The 26,461-nt window shown below is 39.8% G+C and overlaps 2 protein-coding genes across 5 annotated transcripts; both read right to left on the minus strand.

The window, feature by feature from the left end:
• Window positions 1–20: 20 nt before the first annotated feature.
• Window positions 21–1,766, minus strand: LOC136251631 (serine-enriched protein-like). The gene is made up of 2 exons (XM_066044087.1): window positions 1,678–1,766; window positions 21–1,149 (listed from the first exon to the last, which is right to left on the minus strand). Exons 1-2 carry the CDS (start codon window positions 1,764–1,766, stop codon window positions 21–23), a joined length of 1,218 nt encoding a protein of 405 aa, XP_065900159.1.
• Window positions 1,009–26,459, minus strand: LOC136248712 (kinesin-like protein KIF28P). Of its 4 annotated transcripts, XM_066040491.1 has the most exons (27): window positions 26,322–26,459; window positions 26,038–26,232; window positions 25,852–25,984; window positions 24,976–25,055; window positions 24,879–24,914; window positions 20,395–20,470; window positions 20,041–20,152; window positions 11,084–11,191; window positions 10,831–11,035; window positions 10,112–10,172; window positions 9,907–10,062; window positions 9,190–9,320; window positions 8,970–9,145; window positions 8,732–8,863; window positions 8,274–8,437; window positions 7,661–7,809; window positions 5,753–5,890; window positions 5,078–5,158; window positions 4,738–4,800; window positions 4,438–4,518; window positions 4,324–4,392; window positions 4,152–4,277; window positions 3,028–3,189; window positions 2,894–2,971; window positions 2,650–2,706; window positions 2,398–2,602; window positions 1,751–1,888 (listed from the first exon to the last, which is right to left on the minus strand). In XM_066040491.1, exons 1-26 carry the CDS (start codon window positions 26,361–26,363, stop codon window positions 2,465–2,467), a joined length of 2,949 nt encoding a protein of 982 aa, XP_065896563.1. In that variant the 5' UTR covers window positions 26,364–26,459; the 3' UTR covers window positions 1,751–1,888; window positions 2,398–2,464. The 4 variants fall into 4 exon arrangements, with proteins under 4 accessions (XP_065896564.1, XP_065896563.1, XP_065896565.1 ...); XM_066040492.1 differs by lacking the exons at window positions 2,398–2,602; window positions 2,650–2,706 and adding an exon at window positions 1,009–1,149 and having other exon boundaries at window positions 1,678–1,888; XM_066040493.1 differs by lacking the exons at window positions 25,852–25,984; window positions 26,038–26,232; window positions 26,322–26,459 and adding an exon at window positions 25,159–25,295 and having other exon boundaries at window positions 24,976–25,106.
• Between the last annotated feature and the right edge of the window lie 2 nt (window positions 26,460–26,461).

A 26,461-nucleotide genomic window follows, 5' to 3' on the forward strand; every position in this document is an offset into this window, starting at 1 on the left:
GTTGTTGTTGTGGTTGAGTGTTATAATTCAGTACAGAGTATGGCATTGGGTGCTGCTAGATGTGGTGCTGATTTGATGGAAATGTTTGACTGGTTAGTTAATTTCTGTCTGCTAAAAGTTCCCAGTGATTCACTACTACCACTTCTGATACTGCTGGCATCTGATGGACTAGTCAGGCAGCGTTCATCACTTGTGTTACTTCCATCATCTTTAGAATCGTCATTTCCATTTGTGTAACCAAAGACATCTCTCTCTGGTGTTCCATCTGTGTCCGATACTGCCTCATGTGATCTTATTGTTGAGCTGGACAGTTTGTAATGAGATAGGTAGCTCCCAGCACTGTCACATCGGTAAGGGTTACCAGCTGAGCTGACACTACGAAGACGTGGCGAAGAGAATGTAGCACTTCGTTGTTTTGCTCCTCCACTTCTCTGCTTAATACGGTACTTACTAGCATCAACAGCATTAGGATCTGCCTGATAGGCTAGAGCATTTAGTACAACACTATCACTGACACACTTTGATGGCTTTACAAGCCGCATCAATTCTGCTACAGGAATGTTGTGAAATTCAATAACCTCAGCGAAAGGCTCGAATGCCTCTTGGTATGCCACTTGTGAGTTTTCTTGACAATGGCGGACAACCCACTGGTAGGCTGCTACAAACTTAGTTGTCTCTGAAGCTTTTAGTTCATCTCTGGCCAGGACCAGACGCACAATGTGTTGAGGCAGCACTAAGAAGTTCTTCTGCCCAAGGATCTCTTCAGCATTTTGATCAATAAACTCAAAAATCTTCTGCACAAGAATTCTAGTGGCCTTGTACTGGATATACTTCTCAGCTGACGACAAAAGTGACACTACTGTATCATTGCTCAGACATTTGTCCAGGAATCCTCTGCAGGCAACCTTCAGATCATCTAGTCCATAATGATCGGCAGCGTTAGTTAGTCCTAGCAAAGTACGTGCTTCTAACACCACTGAGCCACAGTGAGCATATTGTAACAATTCCTTGAACACAGTCGGTTCAAACTCTGGTACAACATAAGTGCTCTCTTTGCTATCTGATTTTGGTGACTTTCCTTTCTTTGACGCCTTCTTAACTGGCTTCTTAGTGTCTTTGCTATCGCCATAAAACATGTTCTTGAAGGTCCTGTAGTGTTATAAGATAAACAATAATTACATCATACATATGGCTTCACTATGTTAAGTCAACAGATAAAGTGTATGGGTCAGCAATAATCATGTAACATTAGCTAGATCAAAGGAAGTAAATTTGTTAATATCACATGCCATATGGCAATGGAATGAGCTGTACAAAAACCATTTGAGGGGAGAACACTGCTAGTCACTGAAAAACCCATTAGTCCACACTGCAAACACACCACAATCTTAATGTGTGTACTGATGGTGTATACCTCAAATATCAACAAGTTACATTGTTTACAGGCCAGTGGGGAGTTATGCAGTTTGTTAGCCTCTCATTGAAAACGAAGCACCAACATTGTACTGTAGTACAAACAAGTTGCTTATTGGCTAATAGACCAGGAGGCCAAAAAACGTCACTTCGCGCCAAAACCCATATCGGTAATAGGGAAACAAGGAAGACCCTTAAATGCAGTGTAGCAGTACAGCAGCTGGTGTTCCCATACTACCCACATCACAACACTTTGTCCATTACCTACTACGAGATGCCAGGATAGCCTTTACTCCGCACATCGGTTGCTGATTTTCGCCAACAAGGAACGTCACGTCGCAATACTCCGGCATCATGGCTAGGAAAGAAAGGTCGTTAGCCAAACTGCACTTGTTTTCAAATCTAAACGCTTCTGATGAACTAGTTGAGTCAGTTGTGTCGCTTTGTGGAGGTCTGAATTGACCGTCACAAGAAACTGCAAAAAAAAGAAACAGTATAAAACACTTGCTGCTTCATTACATTATTTCCAACACGTAGCCAACCCATGGTCTAGCCTACCACGCAGCTAGGCCCTGGTAAAAGGATCACAACATGCCATGCAAGCACTGGAACCTAGGGAGGACAGCTGAAGCCCTGATATTCACAAAGGCTACGCCGCTGTCCTACATACACATACACTTACTGTCAGAATCTGATCCGACGGAGTTCATCTTTCTACCGTGCACAGACATTACCACATAAACCGGTTCTCTACAAATGCTATAAAACAGAATTGATACGTCGATTGCCTGCTCGCTCTTTATATCAGTGGCTCGCCTACATTTCCTATATGGTTTCGCTCTACGTCACTTGTTTACATGCTTTGATCATAGTTGTTCAAAGCCTACCGGTAGTTTATTGAATTACGTGGATGTGGGGAAGTTTCATTTCCACTACCTCATACGTTGGTTATTAATAAAATAATTAACTGCACATATTATACACCTGTGAAGTTGTGTTGTGTAAGTGATCGGGTTAAAATTGCTGGAGATCATGTGATTATGATGCTGAATCACATGAGACTACAGGCACTACTCTGCACATTGCCACTGCTGCTACGGCGACCACCAGACTGTGCCAGTTGAATTGTCTTGGCTAGTGTCTTCAATGTTGGCAGGTCGGATGACAAAACCTTGCGTAACTCAGTCACCTGAGTGATGTACATGTTATAATGTATCATCATGTTATCAATGGTACCTTGACTGAATCTTGATTTTTACTAGATGCTTGATCGATCAAGGCTTTTAGCTTTTTCTAGCACAAAAAAAAGTTTAATAATAGGAAGCTACCTCTGTATAACAGACACTATTGGACTATTTGTTAATGAAGTAACAATGATATGGTACGTGCCAAGCCAGCTTACTGTCTACTACTTGGAGAGTTTGTTAAGTTATACTCTTGAAAAAAACAAAACCATTTCTCTCTACCATAGTGACCATACCAATTTCTTCTCTAATCTGTTGGCCTTTCTTGTGATGGCACTTAGCTCACATGACATACGATGCCTCTCATCGTCGTCCTGTGGGGTGTGTCCACATCACATTAGTAACGCATGAGTACTATACACGCCCTCACCTTAAAGCTTGGGTTAACAATCAATGATGAATTGTTAGCACGAGAGTTTTTCTGTTTCATTAACTCACTAGTGGTCAGACCAGAAGGAGTCAATGACTTCTCCTGAGCAAGTCTGCCATGTAGCTCTATCACTAATGGCTGAAGAGCTAGATAGTCGATAAACTGAGGGAGAATAAGATGTACATAACTTAGTAATCACCTTATTAGACCACCTCATTATAGTGACCACATCAAGTAGTTGATGCAAACAGTCATTCATGCACCACTGGACAAAAAAACTGGTGCCAATGGAGAACTTTTCCCTCCAAACAATCAGTCACAGTGATTCAAGTATTCAACAAATTTTATCCCACAAAGCTCTTTTAGTAGATGAGGCTGACACTTTCAGACGATAACCCTGTATATAACATTTGTCTCCTCGTAACCAGAAACCTGAGAGTTACCCATGAACATTCAGGGGTAACCCCCTGGAACTTTTTGAACATACCAAGAGACTACCAATATTAATTTTTGGGATTGAACTACAAGATCACAAGAAGTTTGATAACCAGGAAAATCATTTCTATGTTAAAGTTAAAAATTACTGTAATACAGATGGTATAATGACAAGTATATATCCCAGCAACTACACCATCCAAATAAGTTAGTGTATTATGGTTGTCAGAGCAACGAGAAGTATATGTTAGGTGTAACTAGTAACTGGATTTTCTAGCTATCACAAAGAAGAAACTCCAGCTTGATATCTTCCCATAGCTGGTAAGTTATCTTTTGCTTATCTGAGGGTAGGTGATGGTTGTGAAGTCACAATAACAAGATATGACACAAGTTACTGATACAGCAATGTTACATCATCACTGTCTACACTTGTTCACAATGAGTTCTTTATAATACTATAAACTGTGACATGGACATATCCTAACTAATATTGCTATTTTTAAGCTGTGCTCAGAACCGGACATGTAAATTATTCCTTAAGTGTGTATTTCTGTTGAGGAGTAAAATAATTTTAGTTATAAATATGCCACTTAGTTTAAATAGTAAAACCTATTGACGGAAACTACTTGCTTCCAACTATGAAAGGCTTCGGCTTTCTTATGATCACAAAATTCAAGAAGAATCCTTACTTGTTGTGTTACTGGATGTATAGAGTAGTGTTTAGAGAAGCTGAAGTTGGGATTAGTGGTCCCTGAAATGCTCTTTGTCACAGTCTCTTCCTTGTCCAAATAAAACTTGTATTTGCAGTGTAAATTCTGTAGGAAATTAGTAGGCGTGGCTCACTATGCTGCATGTGCATACCTTACTGAACTTGGATGGTAGTCCTACGGCTTCCTTGATCCTTATTAGAAAGTTTATACTTTTGCCAACCTATAGATCATGTGATCTAGAGTATATCTTCCAATGATTTCTCACCAATTCAGAGGGGTCTTCCACAAACGGGTCATCATCATCACTGATCATTGTACCATCCGGATTACATGGTAATACTTCAACCTGATTGGCTAAATATGCAACCCAGCCCCACCCCCAATTACCATAAATCCAGAAATGTTCACATGAGCAAATTTTCATGACAATTCGACACATTTTGTCATTCTCAATGGCAGCACTTCTGCCATCACAATGAACCTTTTGACAACTTGCCCAGTCCATGAACACACAAAAAATTTACTTCACTTGAACATTTTTGGGTTTATGGTATCCTGAACACACCTCCAAATGTCCGACCTCGTTGCCCTTGTAATCAGTAATAGCCAACTTCTCTTCAAACTCAATCTGACAAGGAGACATGTTCAGTAATGTGGTGTACAAACTTATGGGGGTTAGGTATGTGAAGAGTAAGTACATAAGTGATTGAGAGCAAATATCTAACTTCCCTAAACACTGCCCTCTAGCCTTGACAACAAGACAGAGTTGCTAGCTGTAGTAAATAGTTAAGTAGGAAATTAGATGCAACTGTCTCGTAATTTACCTGAGAACTTTACACTTTCAAGGCAACATGAATTAGCCTTTAAAATTCTTAGTCATACATTAGATTCTAAAAGGTGCTCACCATGTAGCAGAGGCTCTGAAGGTACACACGTACAGTTCCAATCAACACATCACCAGCTGCCGCCCAGAAGGGGTCGTCCCCCTGTACATAACATAATGAAGATCACATGAGACAACACAGATCATGTGATGCCTCGATACACCCCTGTATTAACATTAAACCAATCAGAATCCTGCATTTCTTGATTAGTGGCATCACTAGAGGATAAAACAAAATCTTACCCAAGGTTCTCCATATATGGTAATTATTATCACGATGCATTGGACATGTGGCAGCCTATTGTAGTAACATTGTAAATACTCTACACATATAAAATAAATTAAGCGTGAACATGTGTTATCCTTTGATCAGTGACCTTCAGTAAACTGGACAATTTGAAAGATTTAGTGATCTCTTCTCCACTGACCAACATAATGCACAACTTCCTTACTTAGGCATCTTGCTCTACAAGGTAACTGATATTTGGGGAGGACTACATCTTCAATGCACATAATAGGTGTCAGCTACAAATATGGTTGACTACTTTAACAAAAACGCTAAAATTGACAGCACAAAAATGTTAAATAGCTAGAAGCAAATAATTAACTGATTATAGCTAGCAGGTCACTCTGTACAGCATCCAAAAGAAGTTCATCACCTCACCCAACTACATGTACAGTATCACATGCAACTCACCTGACCCACATTGGTGACATCATCACCCTCCATGTGGTTCTGGTACATTTCTTGCATCTTGTACTTGCGGTCGAGGAATTGGTTACGAGAGAACATCCACCAATTGTCATTTTCTAAGCTTCGCATCTTTACCTTCACCTGCAGAATGGATTAGAGCCATGAGTTTGGTAATATGTCAAGAAATATGGAGGACAAAAGTTCGAATGGATTTTAACAGAACTGGTTAGGGGAATTTTCCTTGGTTTTGAGTGCCAAAACTTGGACCTATCAAACATACTAATACTACTACTATAATGTTGTGCAGTAGTGAAGGATGTCACTAATTGTGACATGCCATGTAACAAACATTTTTATTACCTTCCACATAATTATGTTCTTACATACATTGTGAGAAATAATAAATCTCCCGTTACCACAGCAACCAGACATCACATATACACCCTGTACAGAAGCCATACAAAACCTGCAGGAGATTTCGTGCACCATCTCAAATAAGGGAATAAAAGATTATTAATAGAACAATGAGATTAGAGATACTTCCAAATACAATTTTACCACCTAGAGCTAGCTCTATAAAAATTTATTATATCCCCTAAAATAAAGCTCAGATTATTATTAATACCAAATCTGACTCAAAACCCACTCTATAGTTGTCACTAGTAAATGTTAATGTGTTCATGAGCTTACTGTACAGTAGCACCCCCGGCTATTAATCAGGACAAGCTTACTATACAGTAGCACCCCCGGCTATTAATTAGGACATGATATGGTAATTTGTGAAAAGCACATGAAAAGACTTAAATAATGTCTGCCTGGGGTGGGTATGCCATGTGGCCTGACAGCAGTTAAACTGTAAAACTTGTCTCATATGGAAAGAGATTGCAGTAGTAATAACTCAGTTCCTACTAGGTTCCATCGGCTTCTTGACACACTAACAAATGTCTTGATTTCAAGAACACCCCTACATACTACAGCTAGCTTCACAGTGTTCCTTCCGGTACGCACGCAACTCCTCCCACTGTTGGAATGTCATCTCCACATAGCAATGTCACATGACAGGTTTCTATTGGTAACTGTGTCGTAACATGATACAGTCAACAATGATCAGTTAATACTCTCTACAGTAGTGTTACCTTACCGAGCATCATTAAACGTCATCACCATACAGTGTAGGGCTTGTCTCTCTCATTGTAAATGGATAACTAGACATCGTGTATTGTGTACTAGGAGACCTCTTCATTGTAGACACTTCAGACTAGCTAGTTTTGGTGTGAACATCCTTACTGATTATATGTAAGAAGATTTAGCAACACAAGCACTTCGACTAGTTAAAATGGCTTGACACTGAAACCGTCCATATCAAAAAGTGATTTACTAAATGTAGAAGATGTTATTCTCTTTCAGATGTGAAATTGTATGGACTCATTAATCTTTCCAGTCACCTTGTCATTTAGTCAGGAAAAGTGACCAAATGACAATAGAAAGAAATACCAGCCAACTGGTGACACTACCTGTTGCCAGTAGTAGAGTGTCCTTAATACACAACAATATTATTAATATGGAGAACATTGTAAGTAAACTTGTAACATACAGATTGACTTTTGTACAACCAATGAAACATTGTTTAGGACATCACTTTGATTGATTAGGAAAAAATGGACCCGGTATCAATACTAAGTATTCTAATGTGTGAATTGTAAGAAGTAAGCACTACGTTATCCAGTGCTGAGGATCAAGTCACAGCTGGGTATGGGATATTTTTCCTGCATTCCTCAAGATTTAGATACATGTTTCTGACTCCCTGTTATAAATCACAGGATACTTCTTGTGTATGTGAGTAAAGACACACAAAGGGTGACCAACCTCCCATGAGATGGATCGCATAAACTACACTCACATCAAGCTCACCTCAGTACGACCATCCTTAAGGCCTCTAGCTTGAGGTGAGACCAGTGCTATCTCAAAGAACATCTTTTTATTGAGCTCTTCACTGATGGCATTTGCCTCTAGCACCATTGGCATCAGCTCTACGAGATCTTCTTGTAATAAAATGTCATCTGCAAGAGCAGAGTGACCACAGCTCATACCAGTCTTAACATCACTATCATGTACACAACATCTTGTAATGAATGGCTTAACTATAAAACTTGAGATGTCTCTAAATCTCTTAAACTTTCGTGGCATTTACATAATGTGTTATAAAGCAAAGAGTTCATTTCATTCGTGAAATTTAGACTTCATAATTTCTGCAACACTCAGGAGTCTAGCATTTAGCAATTTTACACTACTGCTTAAAGCTTCATACTTCATCAAATAATCATCTACTAATGGAACTGGTAAATCTCGTAAATGCAGATAACGGTTATGCTGGGTACATGTTCCATGTTATGACAAGTAATTGATATATTGGGTACAGCTTTTAGCAGTGTTAGGAGACTTGTACCAAGAGTTCATAATATATATATTTATATATTATGAACTCTTGCTTGTACTAATAAACTGCATAAGCACATAAAGTGACCTTTGCTCTTTCCCTCAGTCTTCATGTCAAATCCTGCCCCCTCTGCAATCTCTCCTTGAGCAGCATCGTATGTTACCGGCTTTGGTTGCTCGCCACTCTCAATGAAATGGGACACTTCTTGAGGATGGTGGAATACATACAAGTGATTGGAGCCAAATAACACCCTGCAAGTAATGTTATCATAAAGTGGGTGTGGCTGACCCACACCTTTATAGTATGTTCCTACTAAACTGATACCTCAAGCAAAAAATTAAAATAGCTCATGAAATGGAATAACACAATTAAGGGTTGAAATTTTAAAATATCTTAAATTTGAGAAACAGCACTTGGAAGTTTCAGCTATACATTTCCTTATATGGCTTATAAGTAGTAATCTTGCACTGGAACCAAATCTGCTCTTCACAATTTCACAATTATTAGAAGTTAGTCTTTGTCAGCTCAACGTACTACACAAATACCTGTCATTATGATGTAATGTCACTTGACCAGTGATGGGATCACCATTAACCAGTATCCTTGCACCAACACATGGCCGCAACAAGATGGTGGTTGATGACTGATTATCAACAACTGCATGTTCTTGTTGTATACTAAGGCAGAAATATTGAGCATGTTAAACATTGTATAGTAAACACTGGTTCCTAGTTGCTGTGTATTGTTTAGCTTAAAACATATTTCCATATATGGGTACAATACCTCAAGCCATTCAGTTGTATCTGTGCTGGAGGGTTAGCCTTCTTATTGCCCACCCTACTCTTGCCTGGGGGACAGAAATGCATGATCATACTAGTCAGTTGAGGGTCTTCATTAAGATTCCAGAAGTGTGGTATAGTCTTGCAAGCTTCTTCTCTCTTTAGTTCTTCTTTTTCTCTCTGCAATGGTGACAATTAATATGACACAACATTGTCCACCTTACAATTTTGATCTTCTGCTCAGACTCCTGGAGTCTCTGGTGCCATGAAGTTTCCATGTTAGCCATTTCCTGTCGATTCTGCTCCAGTGACCGAGCTAACTCTTCCTCCATCTCCTTCTTCATACGAGCTCTCTCTGTAGTATGAAATATATTCCTACTGATAACTAGAACAGAGGAATTGATAATCCTTCACTGTGTGGAATATACTTCTAAGAGCAAAGGATTGATTGTCACACGAAGGCAACTGCTCTATTTGAGTAATTGTATATTCATCATTTCCCAACTTGCCGTATAGCTCACATGGTAAAGTGTGAGAGAAAACATTAAAGAGACATATGATTTACAGCTGACTAACCCATTCACTAAATCTCTTTGGCAACAACAAGTTAGAAATTATATCACCAAAACTAGAGTGGTTTAACCATGACTAGGTGGAAGCATCACATCATTGAGTTGAGTAAAAATAACACTGTACAATAATAGTCAAGCATTTCCTATGAAGAGACTTGTGTGAAATGATCAATGCCACTCTAACAACTCCACTATGTACTATTTCTGGTCAGGTCAGATACCATATTTTATAATGGAGAGTTTGGGACTTGGGGAGGTTGGAGACATTTGAAATGCCATCACCTGAGAAGATTGTTACACTGTTATTACCCTCAAACAATAAACATCACACCTGTTACCCTCAGTACTTTTGCCCTACCGACCACCCACCTTCATCAGACATGCCGACAGGAGCAGTGAAGGAGATTTGTCCATTCTTTATCATTTCCATCAACCTGGCGTTCTCCTCTCGCAAGTGACGTATCAGTTTATCAGTCTCACTCTCGTTAATGATGGCCGTAGTCTTAATAGTCTTTGCTCGGTCAGCTGTGGTGTGTCCATGAGATGGGGGTAACAGTGATACAGACATACTAACCGAATCGTAATGTTGACAATGTCTCTTCATAGTTAATGTCTGCTGGACTGAGTGCAGCTATCTGCGGCGGGAAACACATACAGTCTATTTATTTATTTATTATCAATTTTTGTCAATGATAGGGGTCACACAAAAGGCATAAGCCTGTACAGGATGCTTCCCCACAGTCTAACATGTACCTCGGGACCAACCAATAGTATCCTGATTATCAAGGTGTCCTGATTATCAAGGTGTCCTGATTATCAAGGTGTCCTGATTATCAAGGTGTCCTGATTATCAAGGTGTCCTGATTATCAAGGTGTCCTGATTATCAAGGTGTCCTGATTTTCCAGGTCAGCTTATGTAGAAAGGGATACTTTGGGACCTTAACTAAGTGTCTGGATTATGTAAGTGTCTACATTAACTACAAAATGAAACAACTTGTTTATATAATAAGTGACTATTTTGATCTTTTTGACATCATGTTTATCCTTTTGATAACAAAAGGAGTCACTTGACGTATTGAAAGTACAAATGGTAACAAAATTGTTTTCTATTATGACGTCTTATTACATGTTAATTGACTAGTTTCATACAATTATTAATACTCCCCACTACCTGCTATGCACTATAGCAACATTGAACTGACACTTGAGAAAACAGTTTTAAAAGAAAATATTTTTGTTGCACAGATAATTGTTGGCCAAAATTTCCTGACTACATTAGCAGCTACTACTCACCATTATAGTCTTAGAGTTCCCTCCCAGTGCATTCTTCAGCAGTTTAGTCAGGACAGAGTCCCTATAAGGGACAACTACTTTCTTCTTCCCATCAGAATCTTCAGCCAGAGCCTTGATGACATTGCCAAGTGTTGATAATGATTTGTTGATTGCCGACCCTTCCTGTAGCCGGGCACCAGTTGCCCCGGTAGCATCAGCACGTTCACTACATAACAACTATTTCTTATTAGTGAGCATCACCTTAGTATGTTACCTTCCAGCCAAGTCAACAAGATTAACAATGGATGTTTTTTGAAGTCCCTTTCCTCGCTCATCCTTTGTCTTCTGAACAAACTGAATGGCTACAATTGTGTGGGCTCGGCTGATGATCATTAAATGGAATAGAAATATCCAGTAACACTTAAATTCATACTTGCATTAAAACATTCTATTAATGCAACCAGTGCAACAATTGCAGTAACCAAGGGGCATTGTATTGTATGAATTCTCTTTACTTAAAAATTAGCAGGGACTTACTCCACAATAACACTTACAAAATGCACAAACGTCACCCTAGTCTGTCCCTTCACAAAAAGTAAGGAGTACAAAATACCATATCATTTCAATTACCCAGTGTATGTAACTGCTAGTTGTCAGATGATTGCTCTTCAAATTGGACAAAAACATGGTGTTACCAATGTGTGACATCGGCATGCAATAATTGGCTATCGCCGAATTTCAGCATTAGAAATGATTTAGTATTTCATCACAACCTTACATTTTGTGAAGGGGGAGGTTGGGTGGCACATACCAGACTCCATCAGTATAAGTGAGTAGAAATCTTCTATTCTGACATGATGGGATACTACTAAAGGTGCACTACTGATTTCAGGGGTATAAATCTGTAAAAGTCATATTCAATATCGCCATTGTCTCAATTGTAAGCCAGGCAGCACATTTGGAATAATAAACGCCTGGCCCAAATAACCCACGTTGTTACCATTATTCTTTGCTTGCTGCTGCTGTTTCTTAAACCTTAAGTTTAGAGCCGTTTGAGGTGTCTACAAGTTATCATGTGAGTGGTCCAAGCATGTGCACGATATGAACCACAAAACAGTTTCAATCATTTATACCTTCACTACAATGTAGTCAACACACTGTATTATTGTCAGTATAAAGGTTGTACATAAATTATTTCAATAATGGTGTTCTACCATGACTTGAATTCTATTAAATGTTGGACATTAGTCGGACCTAGCCAAAACAAATTCCTGGTCTCAAATAAAAGGGCAGATTCATCTGCTAACTGATACTTTCACTATATTCTTGCAGTAAAACTCGAGGATCACAAGTATTTTTGAGAGCATAAGACTGAGATACTCTAATAAAACATTCAGTTGAAACATTAAACAATATGCTAGTTCCGTGTTTTTAGGATCCAAACCTATCTGCAATACGAGATGTATCTTTACAAGTTTATGTGTGTAGTTCAAAGGCCTTTCATCTACTTGTAATGACAGTCATGAGGAATACTGTATTCATGTACATACGCATCATTGAAATTGTTTGCAAATTCAACCTTCAAAATTTTCCTGTGAGACATATATGCCCTAATATTGTGATTTATACACTGAAGTGCAGTTAATGATTCTTAGATATTTCCTGAATGTTAGCCACCCCATATGACTTTGCCCCCCCTCCTCCAACTTAGCTAGAGACTGTTCTGTTAAGTTAGAGTAATGTTCTCCACTCCTGTTACTAACATAGCAGTAAACCTTCCAAGACTACAGAGCATACCGGCAGAAGAGGATATAGGTGATGGTAATGTATAGTGATAATGAAGCAGAAATGCCAAGTAGTTATGAAGAAGCAAAGAATCGATCATGACTAGTTAAATACTTGAACCTAATCATAAAGATTCAGTAGACCAATCTAACTACATAACTATTGATGAAAACATGACATATTAAGTGCTGGTGAGCATCACTCAGAAACTCTGCAAAATATTAGGTTTTAAACAGTAAGTTTCATTAAATTTCAAGCATTGTAAAATTAAAACCTTGTCAGTATCTGGGAGCCCCCAGACCCCCACATCTGAGCCCTACCACCACCAGTTTTGGGTGGGTAATAAGTCTCATATACTCCACGCCTTCAGGCACAATACAACATATGCTCAAAATCTAGGTTTATCCAATCAGTATGCATTGTTCATGTGCAGTGATGTAACAAGGGTGCTTATTTTGTTGCATGAGTATGCATAGTTGCCATGGTGCTAGTATTATTGCAAGAAAACAAGCCACTTTTGCCGAGCCTACAGCAGAAACAGCCGTGGATGAGGTAAGTAATCTGAGTGTAATGTGAAATAGAGTCTAAAGCAGTTATACGGGCACAATGCGGAGTCTACAAAATTTATAAACCCTCAGGCCCTTAGTATAGCACCCTCGCTTCACTCGCGTGCTACAGGGGTTTATAAATTTCAGACTCCACATATTATATAGTTATACAACAGCCACGAGTGCTCTGCCTGATATAAACGCACGAGCCTGAGGGCCGTTAGGCCCGAAGGCAAGTGTGTTTGTACAGGCAGAGCACGAGTGCACGTTGTATAACTGTTATGTACCACTCACCTAATAGGTGGGGAGAGTCTCACAAGACAGCTGTAACACTTATAAAGGCCAGGTTTCTAACATCGATTGTGGGTAACCAAGCCGGACGTTGCAATAATGTTCCTCCTGCAGTACTGCAGCCACCTGAGATATTGAAAGCTAGTGCACTATGGGTTATATCACTAACCTGCATTCGCTGTTCGACTCTCATCATGTAGTGCTCAGCATGCCAGCGTGCCATATAGACTAAGCACCAGACTAATCACCAGACTAATCGCCATAGTGATTCTCTTGAGCAAAAAAAAGCAGCTAAATAAACGGTTTAAGTAAACAAAACCTAACTACTAAACGATACTAGTCTAATTCTTACTATTTACACTGGCTAAACTCGAATCTGGTGGCATGACAAAACTGGTTCCCACAATCGAACATAAAGGTTAGTATTATTTAGAATATATTTGTTTTATTGAGTCATTGTCGAAGTGGACTACAGTTTAATCTGGGCTAAGATGGCACCAGACTAGTAAGGTGTATAAGTACGTTTATATATGTAGACTAGAGTTGTGGCCACCCGCGTTGGCTTTTTCAATCGCCATTGGCTGCTTGTAAACATTATACGTATTGGTGACGTTATGGCCCACAATCGACCTTTACATGTCAGGCTATAAAAGAATTCGAGTGATCTGTGAAGTGTCTTTCCACCTATTAGGTGAGGTGTCGTAGTGGTCTTCGCCACCGGCACTTGTGCTATGCTGCACAAAACCACAGCCAGTGCAATATCTGTATACTGCACTGCGGTCGGTGCATTATAACTTATAATGCACTCGTTGTGGTCTACAAAACCGCAACCAGTGCGTTATAAGTTATAATGCAATCGCTGTGGTCTGCAGCAGTGCAATATACAAATTATGGCACTGGCGGTGCCTTTGAACTGCCCACACGGAGTGGTACATTGTATAGTTATACAACGGCCACGAGTGCTCTGCCTGATATAAACGCACGAGCCTGAGGGCCGTCAGGCCCGAAGGCAAGTGCGTTTATACAGGCAGAGCACGAGTGCACGTTGTATAACTGTTATGTACCACTCACCTAATAGGTGGGAAGAGTCTCACAAGACAGCTGTAACACTTATAAAGGCCAGGTTTCTAACATCGATTGTGGGTAACCAAGCCAGACGTTGCGATGACGTTCCCCTGCAGTACTGCAGCCACCTGAGATATTGAAAGCTAGTACGCTATGGGTTATATCACTAACCTGCATTCGCTGTTCGACTCTCATCATGTAGTGCTCAGCATGCCAGTGTGCCATATAGACTAAGCACCAGACTAAGCACCAGACTAAGCACCAGACTAATCACCATAGTGATTCTCTCGAGCGAAAAAAAGCAGCTAAATAGACAGTTTAAGTAAACAAAATCTAACTACTAAACGATACTAGTCTATTTCTTACTATTCACACTGGCTAAACTCGAATCTGGTGGCATGACAAAACTGGTTCCCACAATCGAACATAAAGATTAGTATTATTTAGAATATATTTGTTTTATTGAGTCATTGTCGAAGTGGACTACAGTTTAATCTGGGATAAGATGGCACCAGACTAGTAAGGTGTATAAGTACGTTTATATATATGTAGACTAGAGTTGTGGCCACCCGCGTTGGCTTTTTCGATCGCCATTGGCTGCTTGTAAACATTATACATATTGGTGACGTTATGGCCCACAATCGACCTTTACATGTCGGGCTATAAAAGAATTCGAGTGATCTGTGAAGTGTCTTTCCACCTATTAGGTGAGGTGTCGTAGTGGTCTTGGCCACCGGCACTTGTGCTATGCTGCACAAAACCGCAGCCAGTGCAATATCTGCGGTCGGTGCATTATAACTTATAATGCACTCGTTGTGGTCTACAAAACCGCAACCAGTGCGTTATAAGTTATAATGCACTCGCTGCGGTCTGCAGCAGTGCAATATACAAATTATGGCACTGGCGGTGCCTTTGAACTGCCCACGCAGAGTGGTACATAACTTATATATACATACATATATACCACTTTAACGTGGGCATTCAAAGGTGCCACTCGGTGTTTAACTCGCATATTGCCCGGGCAATATCATGGGAAAGCGGTTTGCCAATGACTTTGATACCCAGCCAGTTCAAAGAATCGATGCACTTTGACTCGTTATATTGAGCGACATAGAACTTTATATTGTGGGACTCGGTTTTGTAGAGGTTGCTAAGCTTAGTACATAGGCTAAGATAGAGTAGTTGGTTGTTACTAAAGGATAATGAAGGCACAAAATAATTGTTTGGGCAATCGTGGATGCGCATTTCTACCCACCGCGTATCAGTCTTTGAACAGACCATGGAACAGCAAAGCTACTACTGCTACGTTGAAATAGGTTAGTAACTTACAGTTCTAAGTACTTAACTTAATATAATAACTTACTGTCCCAATAGCGAAGTTAGTTGGCTTAACTTAGTACAAAAATGATAACAATGTAAACTCCATCCCACAATCGCAAGTTTTCTACAGGTTTTTGCAATTGAATTCGTCGCCTTTGCAATTGAATTCGTCCCGTTTGCAATTGAATTCGTCGGTATTGCAATTGAATTCGTTGGTATTGCAATTGAATTCGTCCCGTTTGCAATTGAATTCGTCGGTTTTGCAATTGAATTCGTCGCTTTTGCAGTTGAATTAGTCGGTTTTGCAATGCAATTCGTCGCGTTTGCATTACAATTCGTCATAAACAAAACGGCTCCAAGAAACCAACCCGTTCATTAAGAGATGAACTATTTATGCCTTGGAGAGTTACACTTGAGACACTAGAAGGTAATTGAAGCTGGTAGTACGCGAAGTTGATAGCTGTCTGACAAGTTACCCATCGCGAATGGCGTAGTAGAGTTTGGAATGTTGTTGGAGAGGCTGTAGAGGAAGAATTATTGCCTTATAAAGAGTTGTTTACTACTGTTGTACTTGAACAAGTTCTTGTAGCAGCTGCTACATCATGTTTTCATGTTTGCTCCAGCTGCCATTCTTGTTATGGACGAATTTAACTGCAAAAGCGACGAATTCAATTGCAAAAGCGACGAATTCAATTGCAAACGGGACGAATTCAATTGCAAAAGCGACGAATTCAATTGCAAAAGCGACGAATTCAATTGCAAACGGGACGAATTCAATTGCAAAAGCGACGAATTCAATTGCAAACGGGACGAATTCAATTGCAAACGGGACGAATTCAATTGCAAAAGCGACGAACTCAATTGCAAACGGGACGAATTCAATTGCAAAGTCGCCGAATTCAATTGCAAAAACCTGTAACATTGCGTGTTGAAGCATAGTAATGTATTAATGACGTTTTAACGTATGGACAACGTTTTGATGGCTATTAGCCCACGCTATTAAAACCACAATCGATCTTCAGATGCTACTGTATAAAACAAACGGGATGAGTTCTCGTTAGTTCTTTCACCTATTAGGTGAGTGCACCCCAAGTGATATATATTACTTGTACCATGGCTGCTTGGGATTTTGCTGACATATACACCCGCAGCCCTCGGGCTTTGGGTGTATATATCAGCAAAATCCCTCACAGCCATGGTATAACTATTACATATATAGCACAACAAAAGATATACATATTTAGGAAAGGGTGCCATAGTGCGAGGGCCTCGCGCTATAACATCTTTTCTAAGTTTGTATATCTTTTGGTATATATTTCGAATACCATGATATCTGTAGTATAATATGTTAATACAACATCTCGTCTCCCACTTGGAAGCAGCAACAGCAATTTTAAATGTTTTTACACCATTATTAGTACTGGTAAGTAATTCCTTGTGATTAGTGTGCTCAAGGAGTATGCACATGTGTTGCAGCCTGTAATCTTCTTGAAAATTGGTCCAACAATTCATAACAACTGTTGCTAGGCAACAAAATGTAAGCCTGACTTTGGTTACATGATTTTTGGTGGTTGCTTAGGTGTCAAAATCATTTTAAAAATTACTAGTGGTTACATAGCAACGGTTGCTATGCGTTGCTAAGCAACAATGTTGTTGCTAGGTTACAGGTATTGGTTACTATGGTACCACTAGTTGTCAAGTCAGACATGCCTAACTGGTAAAACAACTAAACACTATCAAAAATTTCTAGCCAATCAGATGCGTATATCAAATGTACAAGTGATATACTGATTCTATTGGCTAGTTTGCTGTAGTATATACCACAAGCTGCTATTGGAGTTTTTCTACAGGACACGATATTGATGTTGTATTAGTATATGTAATAGGATGGATGGCTGTGGTATTTGGGATTAATAGTGCGAGCATTGTACACAGGAAGGAGTAAAATAGTGCGAGGCAAAGCCGAGCACTATTTCCTTCCTGTTTACAATGCGAGAACTATTAATCCCAAATACCACAACCATCCGTCCTATTGCAAATTAATCCGACAACCATAGCAACTGTTACCAGGCAACAGAAATTCAAAAAATAACCACTGCAAAAGTCCAATCACACTTAGCAACCGTTGCCTGGCAACCGTTGCTATGGTCTCAAAATGACTTTTACCCTAGCAACCGTTGCTTAACAACCATATTATGTCATACCTTGGGGGCATCTATCACTATGGTAACAATAGTTGTCAAATCGGACATTTACTTCTAATATAAACACACTACACTATATCAAATTAGTATTATAGCTTTTTGTCAAGGGACCTTGACAAACAAGTGTAATACTAATTCTATTGGCTAATCGCTTGACGTATTTCAATATAATACGTCAAGCTGCTATTGAGAGTATTATACAGTAACACATTCAGTTGTTGGATATATTTCAATATAATACGTCAAGCTGCTATTGAGAGTATTATACAGTAACATATTCAGTTGTTGGATTATTTAATCCAACAACTGAATGTGTTACTGTATAATACTCTCAATAGCAGATAATCCAACAACTGAATGTGTTACTGTATAATACTCTCAATAGCAGCTTGACGTATTATATTGAAATATATCCAACAACTGAATGTGTTACTGTATAATACTCTCAATAGCAGCTTGGACGTAGTTGTTGGATTATTTAATCCAACAACTGAATGTGTTACTGTATAATACTCTCAATAGCAGCTTGACGTATTATATTGAAATACGTCAAGCGATTAGCCAATAGAATTAGTATTACACTTGTTTGTCAAGGTCCCTTGACAAATATCTGTAATACTAATTTGATTGGCTAAAATAGTGTGGTGTGTTTATATTAGAAGTAAATGTCCGATTTGACAACTATTGTCACCATAGTGATATATGCCTCCAAGGTATGACACAATGTGGTTGCTTAGCAACGGTTGCTAGGTAACCGTTGCTAAGGTAAAAGTCATTTTGAGACCATAGCAACGGTTGCCAGGCAACGGTTACTAAGTGTGATTGGTCTTTTGCAATGGTTATTTTTTGAATTTCCGTTGCCTAGTAACAGTTGCTATGGTTATCGGATTAATTTGCAATAGGACGGATAGCTGTGGTATTTGGGATTAATAGTTCTCGCATTGTAAACAGGAAGGAAATAGTGCTCGGCTTCGCCTCGCACTATTTTACTCCTTCCTGTTTACAATGCTTGCACTATTAATCCCAAATACCACAGCCATCCGTCCTATTACATATACTTACATGACTCGTTACATAAGTAATGCATTACCCCCAACATTGCCAAATGGCCCATTTGGCCAGTATTGGGGATAACACATTTGGCCTACAAGTAATCTGTGAGTGGTCCAAGTGAGTACGTGTGCAAAATCATGCACTTTTTCATAAAAGCATGAAACTTTCCACATAAGTAGTACTCCCCATGACATGCATGTTTTGATATAGTGCCATTGCAGATTTGACCTTTATGGCCATTTTTTCCCAGAAATTTGATCATCTCAGTCTTTATCACCCTGAGGCATTAATTAACTCACTAAAACATGGTCCCAATATGGACCATACTAAAACATGGTCCAATATCTTGCTGAATGAAACAACTTTGTTTTTATTTGAAGTTAATAGGTGATTTCATTCCAAAGTTAAAATGGCCATAAAGGTCACCAAAGGTCAAATCTATGTGGCACTATATCAAAAAACACATGTTTTGAGGAATACTATTTATGTGGAAAGTTTCATGCTTTTATGCAAAAGTGTGGCTAATTTTGGGGGCTACACCACTATACTAAATAGAAGTCCAGGCTTTTATTTGAGTACTAATGGGACCATGGACAAGCGTCCTGATTATCAAGGTGTCCTTATTAGTGAGGTGTCCTGATTTCAGGGGTCTAAATGTGTGTACACTAATGCAAATGGGACCATGGGAAAGTGATTATCTACATTGAAAAATTAGTGCTGCATGAACTACAGTAGATCTTCTAGACATTAGGTGACCTGCAGTTCGAATCCTGGGGTTGGAGGGATTTTTTTTCCTTACTTTGGCCCCTTTTCTGTTACACCTTATTCAGTCAGTTCAGTCAGTAAGTCAAGTCACTAGGTCTAGTCCTTGTAGGTTAGGTAATCCTAAGGCTGCAGCACATGTTACTGTCAGACCTTCAGTGCTGGTCACTGTAAAGTGCTAATAATAATAATGTGATCCATACCTGCTAGTGGCGTTCATATTAGTTGAGGCGACAGTTCTGTTCTTAGTCCCTTCATTCATCCTCCCCTCAATGTCCTTGTAATCTTTCACTGCTACTGACATAAGGTTCTCCACTGCAGAAAAAGGGGAGGGGCTCAACATGTGTGCAACATCAACTACTGCACGGTAGGAAACACTTTGACGGAAGAAAAAGTTAACAAATCTCTATGAACTCATTACATGTGTCAAACATTGATACTACAAAACTGAGTGTTTAGAGACTAAAGTGATTGTGGGATATCTGTCAATAAAAGCTAAGTAATCAACTTTTCCTTCCACTAAAGTTTCCCCACTGGACGGTAGCTAGCTACTGTACCATAGAAGCCTTTGGACTGATGTTGCCGGACCTTGAGGCCTCCCTTCTGAACATGAGGACTGAGCAGGTCCCTCACCTAACAAGTGTATATCTGTTAGTTAGTCATTCAAAGACTGGTACATGTTGAGTTTGTTAGAAATTTAAACCAGTTCAAAATTCACCAGACCACAATTGCAATGTATGCTAAAGTGTTAGTCCCATATTGGGCATGTACTGTACATATTTGACATGAGTGAATCGGACAATCAAATAATTTGATAAATAAAATTTTGATGGGACATTTCAATATCATACAGTATGATAGTACTGTATATTAGGGATGGGCTTTTCTGACAAAAATGTCACCCTAAAACCAGCTACACCTTGGCAGTATTGGTTAGGTATAACCAAGCCCAAAAGTTCCTTCAGTATGACCTGAAACACTTCCAATAAGTTGCTACAAAATTTTAAAAATCTTTTATGTAGAATTTTCCACTGATTGTCTTTGACTGACTGCCCTGAAAGACTGATGCCTTCAGACAAACATAACTTGATAATGGCAAAGGCTACAGGCTTGATTTTTTTTGTTGCATCAGCCCTACCAGTGCTTTTGGTATACTGCAGTAGTGTCCTCCTTTGTGTCTCATATATCTTTGCTGACAGCGTAAGGTATCGATTAGCAGTAGCACCACCTGATAGCTTCCCTACATTAGATGGGTAGTTTTCCATTGTGACAGGGTTAATTGCAGAAGTTCTTCTCCTAGTGTTCTTCATTTGTAACAGGCTGAACATAGCTAAAAATGAAGTGTAATGGTAACTTCGCTATTTCAGTAATTGGTAGTTGGGGCAAGCATTCAGATACAAAGTTGACACCGCACAGCACCACCCTGCTCCTGGATATCTCCACAGTACATTTGTGACATGTTTTATTACACTCTCTTCTAAAGCTCCCATTACACACTACATTCTTTGGTGGCTGACTGGGCATGGCCCCTCCACTTTTCCATCCTGAGCTTGACAATAACATCAACCATCACTCATTCCCGCAGACTGCAGATCACCCTTTATAACATCTCTCCGTTGTTTTCTAGGTTCACAAAATGGATGGGAATGAGACAACCAGCCAGAGACAAATCTTAGGGAAGCAGTAATCGGGAATCTTAGACAAGTGCCCAAGCCACTTTAGTCTCCATGGTTTCTACTGCTCTCTCAACACTGCTGATGTAATACGTTCCTGCCGTTGCTGCATGTGGCATAAGACTATCAAGCACACACAATATATAATATGGCATGAATACTTTGTAATAGGTTCACTTTGACAATTAGATAATGATTGTACATTGCATGTGTGGTGCTTTAATGATAATCATGTGAGAACACCACCAAGTGGGATGCGAACCCATGTCTGTAAATGTAGACTGCGACCTGAACGGCACTAAATGCTACCCTCGAGGATGTGTTTAAGCATCTATGGTTTAAGTGTCGAGACTATTGTTGGAGAAGAAAGAGTCTACTATCTTAAGACTGTATAATAGAGTAGCTTACAACAATGCTGGACATAATAGCTAACTCTGAGAGCTTGTCAGAGACAGGTATACAATTCTATTGTGATAATAATGCTAAGTGGCGAAGTATATAATCTGGTAGGTCAACAATGTATTACATGGTATTGCCACCAAAATGGCTACAGATATAGACACTTTGAAGGATTTAAAGTCAATTTATTAACTGGCAAGGTAGCAGCAAGAACTGAAGAAAAGCTGATAAACAGCATCGTCCTATTTTAAATCACTTTCATGTCTAGAATAAATTGCAAGCCTTAACAATGTGTGAGTTGTCAATAGAAGAAATTGTAAAGAATAACTGGGACAGATCACAAGTTAAAGCTGAAGTAATGACAGATTTCCCACATTAAAACATCATTGTTGCTCATCCCAATTTCTCTTTTGATAGTGTGATAGATTGCCGAGATGATTTTAATGTGGATGAAGATGTAGCACAGTGGTGCTGAGAACTAAGAGACAGAGGAGTATCAGCAACAACAGAAGAAGTAGTATGACCAACAACACAGAGTGAAAGATCAAGAACCTTTGGATGTTGATGTCCCAGTCTTGGTGGCATCAGAACATGAACCAGTTCAGTTCTGACCATCCAAGATCCTACACCTATGGGACTTCTAAGATGAAATACAGTATGAAAACATTTGAATCAAAGGACAGATAAAAGAGATCAGCCTCCACCAGAACCTGTGTTAACCACAGTTCCACCAAATGAAATAAGCGAAGGCCACAGAATGCAGACATAGTTACAAACTGGAACAGAAACCAGGCCACCTGATTGTCTGTGGTTCTAATGAGCTTAAGAGAGGGCTGGGGGGAGGGGGGGGGTGTGGCATAAGCACACACAATCTGTAATAGGTCATACATGCTTTGTAATAGGTTCACTTTGATAATTAGATAATTATTGTACATTGCATGTTTGCCTTAATGAGAAGCACATGAGAACACCACACTGCATGATAGTAATACCCGATATAATTTTAAGACACCTGTGATGAAAGCAGTTTAGTTTATTTCTTAAGGGACACCCAGCACTCACTACCATCAAGTAGTACAGACAACACACAAGCTTCATACACACATCTCTTTGTGGCAATGGATAGATGGGACTCATCAAAAAACAGGAAGCGCTCCAATTGCAAGTGCTCCGAAGTATTCGAAGCACTTGCAATTCTCTTCTCAACCTCAACATCCAACTTCAACATCCAACCTCCCACTGTCAGCAATCAATGAGCCATAACTCACTAACATATTCAATGGTGTTGCTGCCCATCACAAGTGGCATCTTGTCTTTCTCAGTCACATCACACCAAGCCACCAGAAACTTGAGTTGTACAGAAACTCACCATCAGCCCAAGTGAACTAGCTCAGCTTGAGTAGCAGCAGCCACACCCTACCTTGAGCATGCCAAAAGCACCACCTCATCAGCAAATTCTCTCCTTATATAGATGTTTCTTCCTGATGGCTCTAGTTGGTTAGACTTGTGCAGCAATTACATACCCACACCTCTGACCTTATCAAGCCATCTCTCTGTAATAATGCTGGGTTTGGAGCCATTGTACGATTGTTCAGAAACATCGAAGTCATCAAGCAGCATTTCATCAATTCTAACTATGGCCTTCATAGCATTATGGAAGGATCTCGCCCAGTTAACGATTGCCTCACCTCACATGGAGCTGAATTGTAAGCCTTCCGGAGGTCCACGAAAAAACTACAACTTAGTATTGAGTTCAAATGCTTTCTTAGAAGATGGGTGACACACTATAAATATCATACACTGTTTCAGTACATCCACGACCTCACCAGAACCCACACTGAAACTCTGACATTTGGCCTATTTTATTCCACGGACTGGACTGGACTGGACTCGCGGACTGGACTGGACTCGCAGACTGAGCTGGAAACAGCTTTTAAACAATAATCCAGAAATTATCCATCTCTTGCAACACTGGCGACACCACTATCGAGCTACAACTGTGCTGCTGCTGGCTCTTCCTTACAAGTATGACACTAGCGCATACACGGACTGAACTGGAAATAGCTTTAAACAATAATCCAGGCATTATCCATCTCTTGCAACACTGGAGATACCACTATCGAGCTAAAACTGCTGGTACTGCTCTTCCTTACAAGTCAGATAACACTAGCGCATGCACTAACCAATTAGAATACACTTACGATACATGTGTACTTGCAGTGATAAAGTGTGACAGAGGCTATTGTTGTTTTCTTTTGTTGTTTCAGTACTTAACACTAGAGTTAGGGTTGTAGTGATGAGCCAGATTATTTGCATAACCCCATCACCTTGCCTGGTGGTGCCACCTAGCTACCTGCTAAGAATAATTACTAACTCATCTCTACAGCTGTAACACTAGTGCTAAAGCAACAAAGGAAAACATCTACGCTACAAGAATAGCCTCTATCACGCTATATCACTGCTAGTACATGTATCGTAAGTGTATTCAAATTATTTAGTGCATGTGCTAGTGTCATGCTTGTAAGGAAGAGCCAACAGCAGCACAGTTGTAGCTCGATAGTGGTGTCTCTGGTGTTGCAAGAGATGGATAATTCCTGGATTATTGTTTATAAAAGCTGTTTCCAGCTGTCCATGAGTCCAGTCCAGTCCACGAATCAAGTCGAGTCGAGTCCAGTCTGTGGAATAAAGTAGGCCCTGACATTTCAAACTCTGCAAACGATCCCACACAACCCTTCCCACTAACTTCCTGACTACAACAAGTAAGGCTATTCCTCTTCAGTTATCACAATGGTGAAGATTCCCTTTCTTAGGAATGGGAATAAGTATTTTCCCACTCCTGCAGCACCTTCTTTTCCTCCCACACTGCACATGCATGCACAAGGTCTGTAAGCATTCTCTCTCTCTCACACACACACACACACACACACACACACACTACGCACATGTGCAACACACACTACATATAATACCTGTTCATTGTAGATCTCCAGCATGCTAAATGTCACCTGAACACACACACACAGTGTTACACACCAAGTGACACATAAACACTATCATGTAATATACCTGACACTCTATATCTTGCCCAGTACTCTTCTTAGCATCAATACCAACAAACAATTGTTCACAAGTGATTGGTACAATCCCTAATAGAACAGTCGCAGAACATACATCAACGGAATTGCCACAGGGAGCAGCTGGTAAGTGTTGGAGGACTTAAATTGAGAATGAAATATTGTACTGGCCTACCTAGTGGGAGGCAAATACCAGCCGTACATGTCTCACATAACAGGTGAGGTAGAACTTCAGGTGTCCACATCGCACTGTGAGACATGGTACAACCTCTTGTTGTCCCAGGAGGATTTTACTGGTACACATGGTAGTCCAACATTTTGTTTGTATGTACACATGTAGCGTAGTTTATTTATTTAAATGTTTCTCAACACACAAGACTACAACCTTGAAATGATTCTTATACGTTAAGAATCCAGCAGTATACTGTAGTGGTGGCCGCCAGGTGCTGTAATCAAAATTTGGTACATTGGGTGACATTGACTGGATAGGCATGAAGAGTAGATCTCTGCTAGCTGGGTTATATAAAAATCTGATCATAAGTTGAAGTTTGTATTTGATTGTAACGTCTTGTGGTCAATGATTGGTAATGTGTTCGAGAAGTATAATTGTATTCTAATTATCTTATGATGTACCACTGTAACTTGTTTACTAGTTGTTTGGCAGGTGAATTTGATGAAATAAGGTTTCCACAGAACTACGCCCAAGTAAGCCTAACACTTTGTGTGTATGATTGCCAGGGAGGGAGTACACATGGACATTACAAATTAAAGTTAGGAAATTAATCATCCACCTATCATAAACGGTCACTCTACCACCCACAAGACAAGTGTTAACGTTACGCACACCAACCCACATCATCATCCTCACCTTTATTAGCCTTGTAGCCAACCATTGAGTAAGACTTGCCACTGCCAGTCTGACCATACGCAAACAGAGAGCAGTTGTATCCCTTCCATGCGTTATCCAACACTCCACGACCTAAATCATCAAATACTTTTTGCTGTACAAAGTAGGAGCAATGACAAGATAACATAGTGTGGACCAGTTACTTACCTGGTCAGCATAGATGGGTGTGACAGGGGCAAAGTAACCATCTTCCCTTTCTTCAAATCCATCGTGGGACCAGTAGCTGTAGTCGAATGCAAACTTGCGTGGCTCAGCATTGGGAGCAGCAGGATCTTTAATCTCTGTAGTGCTTCCCGACATTGATATGATAAGGGTGGCATCACGTGTCTTCTCACGGTCATTCTGTAAGCAGTCAAGGAAATCTACACATCTCCCGCCATGTAGCACGTGACACGTCTAAAAGCAAAATTTTCCGCAGTAAGAAAGGATACGAATGGACGAACTCGAACTGCAACTCGCACGTTCTCCGCCATGGCTGTTCAAAGTGTTAATGGTTGCTAAGGAGAGATTGTGACACCTTCAGTGCTAAACGAGGGACTGCCCTTTTTCTGGATACTGGTTTATTAGTATC

The sequence above is a fragment of the Dysidea avara genome, chromosome 3, assembly GCF_963678975.1.
Source record: "Dysidea avara chromosome 3, odDysAvar1.4, whole genome shotgun sequence".
Classification (NCBI taxonomy): Eukaryota; Metazoa; Porifera; class Demospongiae; order Dictyoceratida; family Dysideidae; genus Dysidea; species Dysidea avara.

Coding starts and splice junctions, on each gene's coding strand:
- LOC136248712 (XM_066040491.1), bottom strand. CDS start 26,363: ATGGCGGAGAACGTGCGAGTTGCAGTTCGAGTTCGTCCATTC. Junction 11,192..20,040: donor AATATGAACGCCACTAGCAG/GTATGGATCACA, acceptor AATGATCATCAG/CCGAGCCCACACAATTGTAG. Junction 2,972..3,027: donor TTGTTAACCCAAGCTTTAAG/GTGAGGGCGTGT, acceptor CACACCCCACAG/GACGACGATGAGAGGCATCG.
- LOC136251631 (XM_066044087.1), bottom strand. CDS start 1,766: ATGCCGGAGTATTGCGACGTGACGTTCCTTGTTGGCGAAAATCAGCAA. Junction 1,150..1,677: donor ATCCTGGCATCTCGTAGTAG/GTAATGGACAAA, acceptor ATAACACTACAG/GACCTTCAAGAACATGTTTT.